The sequence below is a fragment of the Gymnodraco acuticeps genome, unplaced genomic scaffold (genome assembly GCF_902827175.1).
Source record: "Gymnodraco acuticeps unplaced genomic scaffold, fGymAcu1.1, whole genome shotgun sequence".
NCBI lineage: Eukaryota > Metazoa > Chordata > Actinopteri > Perciformes > Bathydraconidae > Gymnodraco > Gymnodraco acuticeps.
Genome location: NW_022990397.1, coordinates 809,283 through 828,947, shown reverse-complemented (window position 1 = coordinate 828,947; position 19,665 = coordinate 809,283). Strand labels below are relative to the sequence as shown.

General features: G+C 41.4%; 2 protein-coding genes across 3 annotated transcripts in view; one reads left to right on the top strand and one right to left on the bottom strand.

The window, feature by feature from the left end:
* pcp4b (Purkinje cell protein 4b) overlaps positions 1-19,665 on the top strand; it is a 118,274-nt gene that overhangs the window by 39,127 nt on the left and 59,482 nt on the right. The gene's annotated exons all lie outside the window — the stretch shown is intronic.
* On the bottom strand, positions 5,467-18,797 carry LOC117551657 (cytochrome P450 4B1-like). 2 transcript variants are annotated; one of them, XM_034224601.1, is made up of 12 exons: positions 18,605-18,797; positions 17,085-17,229; positions 16,856-16,900; positions 16,622-16,749; positions 16,264-16,388; positions 16,017-16,171; positions 15,754-15,860; positions 14,956-15,146; positions 14,742-14,875; positions 14,409-14,473; positions 12,499-12,581; positions 5,467-5,664 (listed from the first exon to the last, which is right to left on the bottom strand). In XM_034224601.1, exons 1-12 carry the CDS (start codon positions 18,794-18,796, stop codon positions 5,493-5,495), a joined length of 1,542 nt encoding a protein of 513 aa, XP_034080492.1. In that variant the 5' UTR covers position 18,797; the 3' UTR covers positions 5,467-5,492. The 2 variants fall into 2 exon arrangements, with proteins under 2 accessions (XP_034080492.1, XP_034080493.1); XM_034224602.1 differs by lacking the exon at positions 12,499-12,581.

Below are 19,665 nucleotides of genomic sequence, written 5' to 3'. Positions count from 1 at the left end.
AAGCTGTCAAGTTTACAGTGTTAACAAAATAAAATATACTGCTGTTTCTGGTTTTAGTTTACGACGGATATATTAGTTATTGTTTTGATATTTGTAACACAAAAGCGATGGAAAAAACCCCACAGCAACACAGAAAAGATGGTATTAACATGACCCAGCGGTCTAGTAGTTAATAAAAACAATAATATCAAAACTAAATATTACTACTAACTTTATTGGTGAAATTCAACTATGAACGGTAAAAGAATAGTTTCCGGTCTATTCTGAGCCCGATCTCTGTAGATAAATAAAAATAAAGAACTACGACAGATGTGTAATATATTTAATGCCGCCGAACCATGTGTTACCATGCATTCATGTGATGACTGTTCAAAGAGTAAAGCAAGCACTGCTGAATAAAGTATGATTTTATTCTTTACGAACGTTTTTTTTTCATATGGAATGCAGTTGGAGGTTCAACCAATCACAGAACTTGAGACTAATCACGGGGTTTGTCAAACAGAGCACATGGTGTAGTCCTAAACGATAGCTGGGGATTCTGGGTAATGTAGTGTCTTCTGCATCCTTCTTACTCCGAAAAAAAATATTTGTTTCTCCGAATCGAAGGGGAAAGGAAAATACAAAGCATTGCACACAATTAAACCAATCAATGTTGTGTAGTTAACAAGGATAATCTGGTGTTTTTTAGTCGATGATAGTGCAGATATCACTGTAAAATCAATCGACAGTAAGGGGAATACTTACTTCCGGGTGTAACAATTCTCCGTTATCCAATGGGAATGGACGCTCACATTGCCTTAAGGGCAGCCGACACAAACGATTGCCGTGCTTCCATGGAGCGTCAAATCCCGCCGCAGATGGGAATACATTGCAATCAGTGAATGAAAGCTATTTGCGTCCCTTTATGAAGCTGAAGGAGCTCGGCGCGTCACAACTGCACGCCACGGGACCCTGACCAAACGTTGCTTCTGGACGATTATGGAGTGAGAGTGTGTTGGTCTAGCTTGTCATTTGGGAGTGTGTGGGAGAGAAACTCCCTTTTGGGAGGGAACACAGGGATTTTAGCCAAGATTCAAGGCTTTTATTGTCATTCGTACATAGCTACAGTGTAGTTATTGTGGGGGAAACTTTCTGCAGCAAAGGAGAGTCAGGACTAGGGATGGGTACCGAGCCCCGGTATTAAACGGGCCCCGGCGCTGAATTATTAAAGACCGTGGTACCGTTAAGCTCCGACGTTATCGGTCTTTTTATCGGTACTGGAGACATGTAAAAAATATGTCGTATTATTGCTACACAAACATTATATTGCAGTTTTAGTGTCGCCAACTCCGTTTCTAACATGCAAAAAGACTGCAAAATGCGTAATCTTTAGTATTTTCGATCTCTCCAATCCAGACGAGAGATCTCTCTTCCCTGTCTGCTTGCGAGGGGGCGGGGCAGTTTACACACATGCTTGCTACATGCAGCAAGCAGCACACACACGGAGGAGATGGCGGAGAGAACGCGCTCCGAGATGTGGTTAAACTGTACCCGTCTCGCTCGTTGCCTAAAGGGCAATAAGTGTTTAGCATGTAAGGGCGGTAACACGAGCAATTTCTCTAAACATCTTGCAAAAGTGGCTCCACATTCAGACGGGGAAATGCACCGGGTTCGACTGTCTTTCTAGTGGCTCTGTATCCCCATCCACGAGTAATGTTCCACGTCAGGTGTTATGGATGCTAGCAGAATTACACGGAGCTAACTCAATGATACAACCATGGGTTAATGATTAGCAGTAACCGAGTTATTATTTGTTAAAGTTTCAGCTATTCTGTTTACAGTTCTGTCATCAGATTATTTAATACAATTTGTTAAAACGTTGTTGTTTCTTTTGATGTGCAATATTATGTATTAATTTAAATAAAAAGCAATGTTAGTTTTGTTCACAATTTGTTTATTTTCATTTAATGGTTTATTTGAATAGGGATAATGCACATTAATGAACACTTTAGACAAATAATACTTCAAGTGTAAATATGCCGGATTTTAGCTTAGTCCCTGACATACAACGTATAGTTAGTTTACCTCATTTTTTTCTCCAAAAGAACCGATAAAAGTACCGTTAAAAGACCGGACCGATAAGCGGTATCGATAAAAGTAGTAGTACCGTTAAAACCTTAACGATACTGTTAGAGATTAAAAGGGAAAACTGGTCCGCTTTTCAAATCTCCCCGCGTCCCTATCAAGCTGGTTATACAGGAAGGAATTCAGAGCTACCAAATAACCGTTAAACAATAATCTACTTTAATGATAATATGACAATGCAATACAATCAATACAGTACAAATTCAACACCAGTTAATCCCTGGGATCCCGAATTTACCTGCACGTGAGCCAGCCAGAGGAAAGAGGCTGAACACCCGCGTGTGGTGTCTGTTTATACTCTTTGACAATGGGAGGAGTTATCAGATCCTCCCATTTAGAGCTCATTGATTGGCAGCCCAATATCACAGACACCTCCGACCTTAGGTTTCCCCAACCACTGTAGCTAGATAAATTGAATGCAAATCAAGACATGCTCTCACCTTCCCCCATCTTCCTTTGTCCTCAAAAACACATGTCAACAGGCCCCACATCCAGCTCACAGTTTCACCCAAATTATTCCCATTTTAAGCTTATCCATAGTTTGCTAACATGAATAAATACAAATATAACTCTACAAATCCCCCTTTTATCTCCTTCTCCAGAGATAAACTTAGACAAGGCATTTGAAATATACCTACTGTCATTCTTTTCTACTGTGTCCGTCCCCCAAACATTGTATAAATCCATCCGAAGCTGGTATTTAGAGTACTTGAAAACTTCATGGAGACAGAACACCACTTTCCATGGCAGTGAAGAACCCTGAGGGGGCAGCTGAGTGCTAAAATCATCAGCCCCCCCGGAGAATAGCCCACAAGGACAGCTAATAGGGAGGGGGAGATGCGGCTTTCTCTTCACGGGTGGAACTGATCAGAGAGAAAGTAGATTCCTCTGCTGCCTCGACAAGTCCCCTGTGCCGTCCTGGCTTGCCGTGTCTTTGTCCCCCCGATCCGCTGACAGCAGCCTTCTGGGCTGACTGCTAGAGAGATGTCTTCCTCCTCCTCCTCCTCCCCTCCTCCGGCCCGCTGATGGCGGCTTCCCGGGTCGTCTGCTGTAAGGATGTCTCCAGGGTCCTGCCTCCTCCAGTCCGCTGCTTCCGAGTAGTCCACGTCTGCCAGGGCCCACGTCCGTCCTGATGTCGTCCCCTGGTCCTAGCAGGTGGTTCCCCGCCGCACACTGGCTCCCGTGGTACGAGCTGTCCCCCTTTTCTCCCAGGCAGACGGCATAAGAGGTCCGCTGGGTCACTCGGTTGGGGTCGGAGAGCCTGGGGTTGAGCCACTTTGTCCTGATGACTTTCAGCCAGACGAACTCTGCTGTGTCGGCCTCGTGCTTCTCGGGTCCCCCTTTTGGCGCCAGCAACCTGTGTGGAGAAATCTGATACAACTCCCTCAAGCCTACGCTCAGCTGTTTTGACCCACTTGGAGCCTGTTGGTGGGGTGTCTTGAAACAACAGCCGTCTGTGAACAGGTTTTCTAAATTAATTGTAGACCTCCTATCTGCCAGTGCAGCTTCAGAATCTTAATACTTGGATTGTGCCAACTAAATAAGAACCCCCACATCTTTAGGTAAACTAAATAACATATTTCAATAGCTCTGAATTTCTGACAAGCATCCGTGTTTATTTTAAATGAAATCCTATTTAAAATCCAAATATAATATGAACTGCTAATGTTTCTGGTAAAGAAACACACTAATGTTATGGATTCAAAAACAACCAAAATCACGATACTAACAAAGTGAATGATTTCCTGGTGATACTGCTTCTACCTGTCAGTGCTTAGATATTATCACGCTGAAAAAATGAATACAGAATTCCAACAAACTGTCATCAAATGTCTTTCTATTATAAATGTAGATGAAATGTATATCCCCATAATGACCTAAACAATAAAGTCTATGGCTTTTACTTCTTTACCAGGCTAGTTACATGATGTTGTCTAAATTAAATTCTGTCTCAATACACTACTATGTTTTAGCTTTAACTGTAATATGTTCTTTTCTACATTTCAAACCTCAGTTACTCTAATGTCTGTTAAAATATTACAAAATTGTTTCATTATCACAGGTCAACTTCTTCGGTTTCACAGTAGCCCCTTGGCCACTACTTCTTTGTTACCTGCTATAATTCCTATCAAGCTGGTTAATACAGGAAGGAATCCAGAGCTACCAAATAACCGTTAAACAATAATCTACTTTAATGATAATATGACAATGCAATACAATCAATACAGTACACATTCAACACAGTTAATCCCTGGGATCCCGAATTTACCTGCACGTGAGCCCAGCCAGAGGAAAGAGGCTGAACACCGCGTGTGTGTCTGTTTATACTCTTTGACAATGGGAGGAGTTATCAGATCCTCCCATTTAGAGCTCATTGATTGGCAGCCCAAATATCACAGACGCCTCCGACCTTAGGTTTCCCCAACCACTGTAGCTAGATAAATTAAATGCAATCAAGACATGCTCTCACCTTCCCCCATCTTCCTTTGTCCTCAAAAACCACATGTCAACAGGCCCCACATCCAGCTCACAGTTTCACCCAAATTATTCCCATTTTAAGCTATCCATAGTTTGCTAACATGAATAAATACAAATATAACTCTACAATACCCATCCCTATGCAGATATCACTGTAAAATCAATCGACAGTAAGGAGAATACTTACTTCCGGGTGTAAAATCCTCCGTTATCCAATGGGAATGGATGCTCACATTGCTCTTTGCGTCCGTGATACAAAGGGGACATGATCAATAGGAATATAATTATCTTTTAAAAAACGTTAACTAAAGGGAACAATCTATTTGACACAGCTGAAGCTCTGGCCTTCCTTAAAACTAACTAATTTAATAAAAATCCCAGTTGTATTACACACAATGCACTGTTTTTTGAGAACAAAAATTCGTAACTAATGCACCATAATACATTCTGACAAAAAATACAAATTATTATGAATACAAATAAAATAAAAGAAGCCCACCGTGAGTTACTACAAGCTATAAAGTAGATTTTAAAAACGTTTGTAGAATAAAAGCCTCACTGCTGGACGTTGTAGAAATGCGTGTGTGCACCACGACAAAGGAGCCTCATTCACTTTACATTGGGGTTGTTTCCGTGGTGCAGACACGTAAATGTAGCAGAGTTCGTGACTCCACCACGCAATGCGGTGTTAAGGAGTCGTGGTGGAGTCACGCATTCTGGTGGGACCAGGTTGGTTGAGATGCATTTATAAATGATGAAACGAAAATGTTACTTAGGTTTTCCTTTTGACACATTTTGACAACTCCTTTGTTAGTTTAGTCAAATCATAGAAGTTCCCTTATGAGTCATTTATTCCCAGGTTTTTTTTCAACAGTTATTTCCATGTTCACTCATGGGTCTACAGGTTTTATTTTGATGTGGAGGCCATTAAGTGAGCAAAGCACTATTCGAGGAATTATCTGTGGTGTTTGCGTCGGGTCCTCGATCAGATGGTATCTCTGCAGTGTCAGCGCTGTGGACACTTTCAGCTCGTTCATGGCAAAGTTCTGACCAATGCAGTTTCTGAGTGAGGAAAACAGCACCAATGAGAGGAATATGGTGATAAATTAAGCTTTAAAGTAACATCATATAGGAAGACAGCACTTAAGGTTATGGAAATCAGATGAACAGTCAATACCAAATGATATATATATTTTTGATTGACATAATATTGGAATAGGTTGGACAAGAAGATATGGCAACAGCCTTTCAGTAAGCCTTTCGTGTTTGCCAAATATTTTTTTACTGCAGGGCTATTGTAATGTGTTGTAAACTTAGCTGTAGCCCTATTTTTAGTGAGCTAGTCACACGGTATCAGTGGTGGCGCTAGGAGGTGGCTACTTGGGCTCAAGCCCCGGATGTTTTCTGAAAAGCCCCGGACGTTTCGCTTAAAAAAAAAATGTGTCGGGAGTAATGTGCAGTACCGGAGTCCACCAGAGAGGCAGCCGCTGCGGGACATTAGCCTGCGTACTGCGTAGCCTTCCCTGCCCTGAAGAAGAAATGATCCTTCCTAGTGCCTGACGAGTTTTAAGCTAATAGCCTATAAAGTTATGGATATTAGAAAGTTATTTTCATCGAAGCAGGCGCCACAAGCTGCAGCAGCAGCAGTATCAACAGCTGACAACAATGTCATCACCAGCAGTGAAGAAATGGATGATGTTTCAGGTTTGTTAATCTAATGATGATATCTGCACTCTGGCTGACTGAGTAAGAAGTGAAAAAGAGTGATGTAACGTTAATGTTATAGCTAGTAAACATGGAGTAACCACACTAAGTATACCCTTATATGTTAGTATGTATACAGAACATGACTAAAAATTGGAACCATAGCAACGGAACTGACAGGCACCGGAACTGACAGGCAACCCTCTGAATCAGACTCCGATTGGCTGTGACTGCATCCACTCAGTGTCTGAATCAGAAACATGACTGTGTTCACACCGGACGCGATGCGATGTTTGGGGGCGGCGCGATTACATGTAAAGTCAATGCAGAGACGCGGACAGACGCGAATTAGCTCCGACGATGAGCATGAAGCGGTGGATGCGGCGCGAATCACGCGATTGAGGCGATTGAACTGTGCCGCGTCAACGCGAGAGTTAAATTTTCTCAACTCGAGCGTCAAATTCACGTGACGCGTTCTCGCGGAAGCCAATCAGCGGTGAGGTTCTCAGCCTGCCGTTACCGACGTTCAACCAGAAAACATCAGCCATTAGCTGTTAGCAGTTAGCACACAGAGATCACAGCTCCTCATATCTGTTCAGAAACTGGACAAAAGTTAAACGAGTACAAACCACAGACTGACTGTGTCATGGCGAATACAGTCGCTGGTTTATTTATATCTGTAGGCCGTTGTTATGAGTGTGGAGTGAGCATATACAACGTTAGCTTAGCCTGGTCGACCCAATCTCCAGAGGTGTGGACTCGAGTCACATGACTTGGACTCGAGTCAGACTCGAGTCACAAATTTGATGACTTGAGACTCGACTTGACAACATCACAAAACACTTGCGACTCGACTTGAACACCAATGACTCGGGACTTGACTTGGACTTGAGCCTTCTGACTTGAGGTGACTTGATACTTTAATTCAGAGGTCTCCAACACGCCGATCGCGAGCTGCCGCTAGAAGAGCAGATTCCCGTTGGGGAGAGCAGAATCTTCAGCCACTCCTACTCTTGCTGAGAATCCTTGCAGGCAGGGGCGGGTCTTTATTTAGCTGGGCCACCATGCGGCCAATCATATGCGAGGACACACTAGGATCATACCATTATGTGAAAGAAGGGTGGGGGCACAGCATGTGTAGTGGTACAGGCCAGCTGCACAGAGCGACGGGGAGCCGGATTTAAATGCAAGCGCGTCGGAAAAAGTCAAGAAATTTGCGAAAACCGAAAAAAGAAGCAGCATCTGGCTGCTTTTCAATGATATTGGAGAAAGCAAAGCTGAGTGCAGGATTTGTAAAATTAAAATAACCTTCAGAGCAGGTTTTTTTTTTTTGGTAACCACTCAGGATTTATTGTCAGAAGTGGGAGAAGTTCAGACAATTACAAAAGTTACAATCAGGGTTCCCGCGGGGTCTTAACAAGTCTTACAAAGTCTTACATTTGATAATCTGAATTTAAGGCCTTAAAAAGGTCTTAAATATGATTCAGAAAGTTTTAAAAATTATCGGATTTGAAAGGTACTTCTATGTTGCGAGAGCGTCTAAATGTGTTTTGGGGGAAATGTCCGGGCTGCAAAGTAACCAGTACGGTAATAGCCTTTCAGTTCCCCCCAACAATTGTATTGAATTAAATCAACATGGAACCAGTAATCACTAACTTTGTTTCCCCCGGCCCCTTATTGGAGAACACCCAGCTAGTAACCTAGCAACCAAGCTTCAGCCCATGTAGCCTATCTTCGAATCTACTTACAAATAAATATGGGGAAGTGTAAGTTCAACCGTATTTGGTTGGAAAACATCTAATTTAGTGCTTGGTTGAAACCAGTGGAGGGGAACGTGTTTGAAGCCCGCTGCACCTTTTGCAAAAGAAATTAGCGTTTGTTTTGCTAATGTAGCGTTAGCTAGTGCAGCAGCAGCTAATGCAGCAGCTCCTGCAACAACACCGGGGGACCTCCGGGCGAAGTTTGGGTCTACGTCAACCCTAAAAGCGGAGGTGCTGTAGACGCTAAATACCGTAGCTAAACACCAATCATACAACAGCAACGATGAAAGATTGTAGCCAAGGCAGCATAGAACTGAATATAGCTCTTGTCACTCTCTCTCTCACACACACACACACACACACACACACACACACACACACACACACACACACACACACACACACACACACACACTAGGGCTGCTCGATTATGGCAATAATCAAGACTATGTTGGTCAATAATTAATATCACGATTATTAAATACGATTATTCATTGACTTTGAAAACATCTATTTATTGAACTTTAAAACAAATAATAATTTGAACAGTATCTTTTTAACTGTTGATTACCCTGAACGTATAATTCAACTGAAAAACCAATACAAAAATGTATTAAATAAATGATACATTACTAAAAAATTAATTAGATCAAATATGTTGTAGTGCACTGTCACAACCTAGCAAAGCAAAATAATCGTTTTTTCCGATGTTGTTTTCGTAATTGTGGCAGGCCAAAATCATCGTAATTGCGATTAAAATATGATTAATTACACACACACACACACACGCACACACCACACACACACACACACACACACTCAAGCACACACATGCACACACATGCGGCTTTCACACCAGCACTTTTCCCTTTCTAGCTCCGAGCTAGAGCTTTTCTGGTTCAGCTCCGGTTTCCCTTTTCTGCTCCCGCTCTGTTCACACCGCCCAGCACCCGACTGGTGCTGCCGCTGCTGCGTCATGACGTCACCGTTTACATCGCTGATTTGCTCCCCAACGGCGTTACAGCGCTCACAACAACAACAACGGGGAACTGCGTCGGGTTGATGATCGTGTTGCTTTTAATCACACGAAGCCAGATTAAATTGAATAACGACTTCTCCAACCTTATACTTTGCTCCAGAGTGCCGTGGTTCATTATTTATTAATGTGTTTCTGCAGCAGTGAGTGTTGGCTGCTCTTCCACGGGAGTTTATTCTCCTCCGTTAGCTCCCGGTTAGCTCACACAGCGGCCGCTCTAAAGTATTCACTGTCCGACTCACACAAGCAGCTGATACATATCCCCAGTTCCCCTTACGGCCCGTCCACACAGCAGCTTTTGGCGATTTGTCCACCGCTTCCAGCGCGTCTCCGCCCATTGACTTTGAATGGGGATGAGTCACTTTCCCTCGCTTGTCGCCGAATTGCATTGTGGGGGGGCGAGGCGAAGATTTCCAGGATTTCCAGGATGTTCAGGATTCCAAAGTTGAACAATGTTCAACTTTTGAGGCTGAGCTGGAAGCGACAGCCAATCAGATCCGTTTATGCAAATCTGACAGTTCAAGCGCTAGCCAATCAAACCGCGTGCAAGCTGGGAGAACGAGACCCGCAGTTCATTTCTATATTCCACAAAAATGGAGGAGAACTTAGTTATTGCGGTAGCAAATCACCCGGTTCTTTATGACCAGTCCCTATTTACTTACCGGGATACAAACCGGAGGAACCAGGCATGGGGGGAGGTGGCAGAGACAGTGGGTGAAACTGGTAGGTTTTCGCTTGTTTGGGGATTTTATATCCAGTTTACTTCGTTGCTAGTTTACTTTCGTTGCTAGCAAGCATAGACAGTATCATTAGCCAGCATGGAATGTAGCATAAAATAGCACCATAAACATTAATCTCATAAATGTTCAAAATGTTAAAAAAATAAATGTTAATCATAGCCCTTCCTATTTGACAATAGTGTAGAAGATTCGGGTTTTTTTGCTTTGTATGTCGGGGGCGGGATATTCATGTGATATTCATGTGATTGGTTGTTGGTCGCGAAATCCCCAAGCTGTCAGACACGCCCAGCTCCAGGATTTTCAAGATTTGGTCAAAGCTGCTGTGTGGACACACCGTTAGCCTAAGTGAATGTGTGTTAGTCTGAATTGACGCTGTTTGGTATCACAACGCTGTTATGAAAGTTTCTCTGGTATAAAATGGGTGATGTTAGCATAGCAACCGAAGCTAAACTGACTACTTGCTATTGCTATCCTATTGTGGCATAAACCGTTTTCTACAGGCACATTTTACCGGCGTATTTGTATTATAATTCTACTTGTGATAGTCGGACACGACAACCTGTGCAGCCCATGTATTGATTCCATCCGATAGCTGCTATAATACAAAACAAAACGTCTGCCTCTCTCCACAATGATCAATAACAGTGAACGGATGGTCAAAGTAAGGTACAAATGAACAGAATCACACGAAGCCTGGTTAGTGTTGCCTGACTTTATAAAGTGTGTTTATAAGCACTACTGCTTGTAGGCAGGCATGACAGTCGACCCATGTTCAGGGGAGGTGGGTTTAGTTTCCTGCACGCCTCGACGTAAGAGAGACGTAAGCGACGCCACCTCTTAGCTCCGAAGCTCTTGCCTCTAGACCGACAATTTTTTGGAGCTGGAAGTTAACCGGATTCTGGAGCTAAGAGCCGGCGCCGCTGCGGTGTGAACAGGAAAAACCGGCGCTTTTCTTCTCCGAGCCGGAGCTGAAAAAGCGCTGGTATGAAAGGGGCATCACACACACACACACACTTTTTGTCTAACACGCTAACTCAGTTCTGTACTGTTATGCTGTTATGTTCAGTCACTGTTCTTATGTTGAACATGAATACATTTACTTTGTAAGTGATTATGGGACGTATTTCTTCTTTCATATCAATTTTCCTTCATACTTTATTGCCGTGAAATAGGTCTTAAATTCTATTCAATGTGGTCTTAAAAAGGTGTTAAAAAGTCTTAAATTTGAGTTGGCGAAACCTGCAGGAACTCTGTACAATAAAAAGTCCTGCATTCAAAATGTTACAAGTAAAAGTACAAAAGTATTAGCATCAAAATATACTTAAAGTACCACCTGCAGAGGGATCTAGATGCAGGTGTTCTTTTCCCCATAGAGACCGCCTCGCTGCACATTATCCCTTGCATAAAGATAGATTGTGGGTCCCTTATAACATGTTGTACACAGTGGAAATAAACATTCTGGTTTCCTCAACATCAGGGATCTTATACATTAAACTCCTTCTGAATCAAACCGTCACGGTAGCCTTACCTTACTGATCCCTCTTAAATTAGAAAAACACACGTTACTTTACCAGCAGAGAGAAAATGGATTATTAAATGATTAATGTGACTAATAAAGAACAATTTGATTATTAAGTATTATTCTGTTGATCGATGTCATTACATTTGGTGAAAAGCACATAATGACTTGTTTATGACTCGTTTTGTCAAAGTTTAGGACTTGACTTGACTTGAACTTGCCCATCCTGACTTGAGACTTGACTCGGACTTGAGCGCAAAGACTTGAGACTTGACTCGGACTTGCAAAACAATGACTTGGTCCCACCTCTGCCAATCTCCATTCAGAAAACAAGCATTTTAAAAGGTTTTTCGCCTGCCGTCTGTCTGCAGACTTGTCAAGCATTCATTCATGGTCTTTACTAACCGGTATCAGTATGTTGTTACGTCGGCATCATTTAGAAACGTGTATTACAATTTAATCACGGTAAAATATGTTCATTTTGTTGTAGTTGTAGCTCCCGAGCCAGCGCGTCTTGTTTGAATGATGCGAGTAAACACAGCTGGCAGCCGCGGTGAAACTCGAGCGATTAGAGCGAAGCGAATATTCGCATCGCGTCCGGTGTGAACGCAGCATTACACTCTTTACGTCACAAACAAAGATGGTGGAGGAGAATAGATCTATAAAACGATAAGCAATGTGCCAGAATCAAGGTGAGACTATCCGCATCCTTTAAAACTCTACGCACATTCGTTTCACCAAAATATGTAAACAACTGTATTTGAGTGAGTTAAGGCATTAGTTTGCTTCATTAAAGGTTGTTAATGAATAAGTGTTCTCCAGTGCCTTTTGTCCGCTTTAAGGTATTCTTAAGGTAGGGTTAATGTTGCTCTCAAAGTGCACCAGATTGATGCTTTTACCTTCAATATTTAAAAAAAAATCTTCCCGGGGGATCATGCCCCCGGTCCCCCCTAGAGGAGGCGACGACCCCCCCCAAAGGATGTTCGGTCCACCCCCCACTTGTAAAAAATAGCACTTTACCCCTGCACACCCCCCCCCCCCCCCCCCCCCCCCGCCCCCGCCAACAACTCCTGGGCTAAGCCCCGGATCTCCTACAATCCTAAATCCGCCACTGCATGGTATCATATGAGGACAAACCTTGGCCCAGCAGAGAAGGGCACGAATGCGTAAGGAGGCCTCTTGGAAACATTCTCCGGGAGAAAACGCAGTGGGTCAAAGACCTGGGTTGACACAAGATGGAAAAACAAACACCAGTGTGGCATTAATCACACTTTTAACATTTAATGAGTACATGCTCACGCCCACCCCTAATACAGTGAGTGAATAAACCATGCTAGCTCCTAGGAGTCACTCTGTGATGACATCTCGGACCAGTATATATACTACAGCAGTGGTTCCCAAACTTTTTGTGCCCAAGGCACACCAAAGGACAAGTAAAAATCTCAAGGCACACCTAGCCCTTATAACACGTGTTATCACTCATATCATGTAAAATATCTGTAAATGTGCATAATTATTTACTAATGCCAAATAAAATGTGACGAAGACAACTATATTACTCATGAAATATTTCAGAAATTAATTTGAAACTTTGTCAAATTAGGCTTCATCAAAGCAGCAACACACTCATTTAAACCAGACAGGTCACAAAATAAAAAATGAGGCAAAGGAAACTCAGCAGAAATTCAGCACAGAGAACTGTCAATGCAAGGAAGCTGCATTGTCCATGGTCCTGAACTACAAATTATAAATGTAACATTTCAGCAATCAGCATTGAAACATGTGCTATTGTAAATATTTTTGCCGATTTACAAATTAGTGAGATACATGTGCCTGTCGGGGCGTGCAGATTTTTTTAATCCTTGGTGGCACTGAGGAGAGGGCCACTCGCAAATCCTGTTCAACAGAGAGCCGTGACCTCCTGTTGTTCTTCATGTAAACCAGAGTAGAGAACGCCAACTCCAGAGATGGGGTCGTTACTAAAAAAATGTAATATATTACATATTACTTTTTTTTAAAGTAATATATTACACTACTTCGTTACTATCTACATAAAGTAACTCGTTACTTTACTCGTTACTTTACTCGAGCACGTACGAACTGCACATGCGTGAGTGGCAATAACTTTCCTTACCAGCAGGCGGCGGTAGTGTGTATCTGTCATTCAAAACAGGCAACAACCGGAAGACAGAGAAGAAGATATACGTGATATAAACAAACAACAAATAGCGTGTGCGTTAGCTTCACCTTAGCATGTGTTATTTGCAAGTGCTTGTTGAGGTTTGACGTGGTGTTTCCAGCAGTGGATAACCGCTTCTGGCCTGGACACAGTTTGCACCTCACCGTCACATTCCTGTCTATTCTTCGGACGAACTCAAAATAATGGGCATACCTCCACCCCTCGAAAGTTATCGCTGACTCAGCCATGTTTATGCAGCACTGCACGTGGTGTTGTGGACGCACAAGTCGCGCAGATTGCGTACATATAAAGCTACAAAGTACTGATAGTAAATTTAAAATTAAATAATTATGTTTGTGTAGTTGTATATTGCAATAATAACGTATGGTTGTCACAAAATCCCACGGCACACATGGACTTGCCTCACGGCACACCGTTTGGGAACCACTGTACTACAGGCACTATAGGGTTTGCATTAATTGTGCACTAATTTAATGACTTTGTCACTTGTGTGGTGGCCCTGAAGTTGGTCTATTCTCAAAAGAAGAAGTATTTAAGATTGTCGCAGACTGACAGACAAATCATCATCGCCCAACGTCATGTTTTCTGAAATGCTATGTTTACAAATGTCATGATCTTATATTAGCTCAATTAGCTCAAAGCTAAAATCTGGCATATTTACACTTGAGCATTATTTGTCTAAAGTGTTCATTAATGTGGATTGTCCCTATTCAAATAAACGATCAAATGAAAATGAAAAAAATTATTTAAAAACATGTTATGTAGAAGTATCATAGGTTTACTTTTATGGGCATATGTGAGCTTAGACATTTAAAAATACTTCCACAGAATTATCTTCTTTACTTACTTCAGGGTTTTCCCAGACAGTTGCATTCCTGTGAAGCGGATACAAACTTGTTCCAATACGACTCCCTACAAATAAGAGCAAAACAAAATGTATTTGTAATAAGATTGTGCAGGGAAAAACAATTCATATATTATGTTTGAGACAATTTTGTAAACCTGCTGCTATAAGTCAAACAGTGAAGGTTAACAGCTTCATTTGTGCAAGCTTGACTCAATAAAAATAACTGTTTTCAAAGTGAATCTTTATCTTTTACCGCAGGGTATAAACGTTTGATGCATGCAACTGTATGGTGCTGTATTCACATTCATCTGCAAATAACCATTAAAGACAAACCTGCAGGCAAAGTCCTTCCATCAAAAAAGGTAATGGTCTTGGTGGTGATTCTGGACATTCCTGGTACCGGAGGGTAAAGGCGGAGGGACTCTTTTATGAACATTGTAGTGTATGGAATTTTACTGAGATCCTCCCTAAAAAGTAAACAGACAAGTGTTAGTTCAACAATTTGCAGCACTGACATACATTGCATTGTTTCCAAATGTAAGCCTACCACTCCATGGTGTCCTTGCCATCCAGGGCTTGAAGGACCTCATCCCGGCACATCTTCTGGTACTCTGGGTGGCAGGCCAGAGAGTAGAGGATGAAGGACATGGCACTGGCTGTAGTGTCATGGCCTGCAAACATGAAGGTGTCCACCTCTGCTTGTATATCTTCATCTGACATACCCTGTTTGTTCTCATCCTTAAATATAAGGCAAACTTAAAACATTAGTAATCAACATATTATGTCTTAATGTGACACTACTAATCCAAAAACCTATGATTAAAAACCATACAAATTGCAGGCCTATTGGAATTGGCACAGAAACAGCTAATGTCAGCTAGGTGTCATTGATTAGCTTATTGTGTCCTATTGATTATATGTGCACAACAGAAATGTATAACTTTGAAGTTGCTGCTCAAGAGTCCCTCATAAGAGTAAAATAACCAGATTGTTGCCTTTGTACCAGTGGCCTCATGCTCAGCATATCAATGCTCATTCGAGAAAGCTTCTACGTTTCCTTTTGCCCTAGTGTTTTGCCCCGTGCAGGTTAAGCACATACAGTATAATATTTGCGTCCGACCATCTCAGGTTATAAACATGACACAACTACGCTTTTTAAATGTGCGGCAACTTTAAGACTGTTCATGCTTTAAATATCTCATTACTAAAATTCTCACGATTATTAATTCATTATCTCTATAGAGAGTTTACGGCTTTGACAATTGCAGTTTTTACGTATGTTTTTTTTTTTTCATTGATCAGAAGTGTCTCGTTTTGTGAATTCAATACATGGCACATAACATACTCTCGCTAAGAGAAGGATGTCCAGAAAGTCCACGTTTCTCTTTCCCTGTACGCGATCCAGCTCGTTCTCGTCCTGGAGTGCTTCTTTCCTCTTTCGTATGACTTCCCCTTCAAAATAAGAGAATAATGAATGAGCATATCCCCAGTAACTCTTAAAATGCAGCAACCATAAACCTACAGTTTAGAGCCTTTACAATTTTGATGTATGGGCAAGCTAAATTCAGTTTTAGATTGTCATGAAGGTAATATCTGTGAACATCTTACCTGTGTGACTGTGAGCCACCTTGCATGCTTTTCTTTGTCTGAAGCCATGTGGGCTGAGGTAGAAAATGAGGTCATTGTGGTATGGAAACGTAGTGAACCGCAGGTTAATCAAATTTCTGATCTCATACACTGCCTTGATGTATTCATTTGTTCCGCTGAAATAAGAACGTAGACAAACAGTTCAGACAACTGAGAACATAAACCTGTAATTGTGAATGGCGGCGGGAAAACGTTTGTAAGGACTCGCCTCTCGGTCTGACAGTTGCTGTTGTAGCTGAACGCACACTTCATGATGCTGTCCAGTGTCATAAGGCTCACGTGGTTAAACAATTCAAAGGACTCATTGGTTTTTGCATAACTCTCCCATTTGTCCTGACAACAGTGAAAGAACAGATGTGAGGTCTCTGCAGGACGTGGAAAAAACTTCAACACACTTAGCTGGAACAACTTTGACACAAAATAGCTGCAGCATCTGGAAAGCCTAAGCCTATATTTCCTCCACATCACTTCACCATTGACTACTTATTATAGCACTTTACACAAAAGCATTTTCCTTGTACAATATGTGAAATGTAACTTGGCAAAAAAAACTGTCATTAACGTACCAGCATGGTTTTAACAGAGTCTGACATCAGATTTACGTAGGGTTTCAAAACTGCATAATGGAAACCTTGGGTCAAGAGCTTTCTGTGGCGAAACCACTTCTGACCTTCAGACACCAATAAGCCATCACCTGAAGACAGACAGAGGCAGTATGTGTCAGCGAGGGAAGCAGTTTAACAGGAAATACTGGGCAGTAAGCCAAAATATGCTATAGGAGAAAGTAAAAGCAATCTTACCCATCCAAGGCTTAGCAAAAGTATATATCATATCATCTTTTGGCTCTGTTACAAAATAAACAATTACACATTATGTTACATTGACCTTTGTTTATTGAAATGCAGATAATAAACCAATATGGGTCTATACGACGTAGTAAAAAGCATTGTCAAAAGATGAATTTGACTTAACTGCTACATTGTAAAGGTTTATGACTTCAGTAAAGATATAAAACAATGGCTCACACACCTGTAGATGTCAATATAGTTTTCACATAGTCTGGATGGTGAATGTTGAGGAAACAAACAAAGGGACCAAACCATATTGGGAAAGCATAAGGGTACTGCTGTCCCCATTTCAGAATCTTTTTCAAGTCCGACCCATCCTGCTTAAACTGAAAGTAAAAACATAAAAACATAGGTGAAGCTTAACCAATATGCTGGAGCCTGAAGAGGACAACGTTATCCCCTGAGTTGTGATGCTCTAAACTAATACTCAACTGCTAAGTTTAAGCCTTAATTGCATCCAAATTGTTACTTAAATAAATGTAAAGAAGTTCAAATCAGGGACAACCCAAATTAAATAACACCAACTCTAAAGTTGCTTATCTGTTGATCATCAACTAATGGTTAATGTAATCTTTAGTTGACATCTTGACTCAACAGATTATCAACAGATAGTCGACATGACCCTGTTGACTTTCAACTGACAGATTGATTTTGAGTGGTTGATTGTCAATTTTGATGATGTTGACACAATCTACAGATAGTAAGGTTGAATATCGGTTAATAACCTGTTGCAAAAAAACATGTTGACAGTCAACAGACACTTTTTGTAAAATCTATAGATCAACACTTGAGATGTACCTTATATTCTCCTGGAAGTTAGTTAAATGCATGTTACTTGTCTGTTGAAACAGTGTTGTTGAATGTCAACTGATGACTTATGGAGTGTTAACTATGGACTATCAAAATAAAGTGTTACCAAATAAAGTGTTACCCAATTATGTTGGTGCATGTGGCTCATTAAAAAAAGTACATCTAGTATCTACCTCTTGTATAACTGGTCGGCCCCACCTGCATTAGCAGGTAAACACCATGGAGGAAATAAATACATTTAATACAGCACTTTGGCTCGACCAAAAATCGTTTATAAATGTGCTATATAAATAAAACTTGATTTGATTTGAAGTAAAACCACTTTCCAGCAGTCAGCAGCACATTGTAAAAGCTGTTGATACAACTGTTAACATTCATAATTAAGTAAAGATAACACCCTTTTCACCCCGATTCCATTTGCCCTGAGAGGCTCAGTGAGGTAAAGGACTGAGTGTTTAGATAGTTCACTTTAGTCTAAGTTATCTCAAACGGTTTTATCACAATTTATGTAAACACATATTTCCAAGGCACACCTTTATAATTATTGGGATAAATAAAAACAGGTTTGAAATCATTCCAATCTATACTATAGGACAGTAAACCAACAATATCCTTTAAAACTGGAGAGATTAAAAAATATGGATAAACAAATAAATGTTAACTGGTAAAATAAGATATAAATGAACCAGCAAAAATCTTGCCTAGAGCAGCAAATTGGTCAGAACCGGCCCTGGTGTCATCCCCACAGCACCCCCCATTTGAAACATGTTCTAACCCTAACCCTACTTGACAATGAACCTGTTTCTGATTCTATTATTATTAATACATTATTATTATTACTTGCTCCTTGCACTTGCTTCTGCGTCACTGAGCAGTCATTATACACATTACCTCCTTCAGATGTCCAAAGAGCCAGTGCGACGGTGGTCCTGGAAACAATTCCATACTTTGCATCGCAGCTCTTCTTTGGGCGAGCAACATTGTCAACTTATAAACAATGGCAACAACACAGAGCACCGCGATCAAGTGGTCGATGTGGGGTAAGCCCAGCTGATACTTCACGTAACCCTCAGTTGACTCCATGCTTGCGACTACCTTGATGATGAACAGTGATTCACACAACACAGTTTTGTGTGTGTGATGCAACCACCAGAATGTGGGTGGATAATGTGGCCCGAACACTGTTCAGGCTCAGTCTGTAAGGCAAGTTTATTTATATAGCACCTTTCAACACAAGGCAATTCAAAGTGCTTTACAAAAAATGAAAGACATTAAAGGTGGGGTAGGTAATTTTGGAGAAACCAGCTCGAATGCGCTAGAATTTGAAAATACACAACCGGAGAAAATCTGCCACTTCCTTACAGAGCCCCTCCAACACACATGAACGCGCACATGACCAATGAGAGCACGAGATAAGTTTGTGCACAGATGGAAGGCTGACAGGCAGGTAGGCCATCCAGTTAAAAAGAAAAGATAATAAAAGAAACATTAAAAGAAAAAATACATGGATAAAAGTTACAGTGCAGTTTAAGATGTGAATAGTTCAATTAAAAGCAGCGGCAAAAAGAAAAGTCTTTTGTCTGGATTTAAAAGTAGTCAGAGTTGCAGCGGACCTGCAGGTAGTAGTGTCGTCACACTCACAGCCGAATGAGGCTCCAGTTTTTTAGTAAAGTTTAAGTTGACATTTAGTTCTTTCTTTTCGGGTGTAAAACCTGTGTCAAAGGTTTTACACCCGAAAGAAGGAACTTAATGTCAACTTAAACGTTACTAAAAAACTGGTGATTTGACACAGGACTCAAAGCAGACAGAAATTGTCTTTGAAGCTGGTTTCCCATTTGTAGACGTTATTGATCTCACCCCCCCCCTATCCATATTGTGCCCTGTGCTAATTAACATCAAAGGAGCGTTGTTGCGTACTGCTGTAACTTATACTCACACAGATGTGCTGGCTG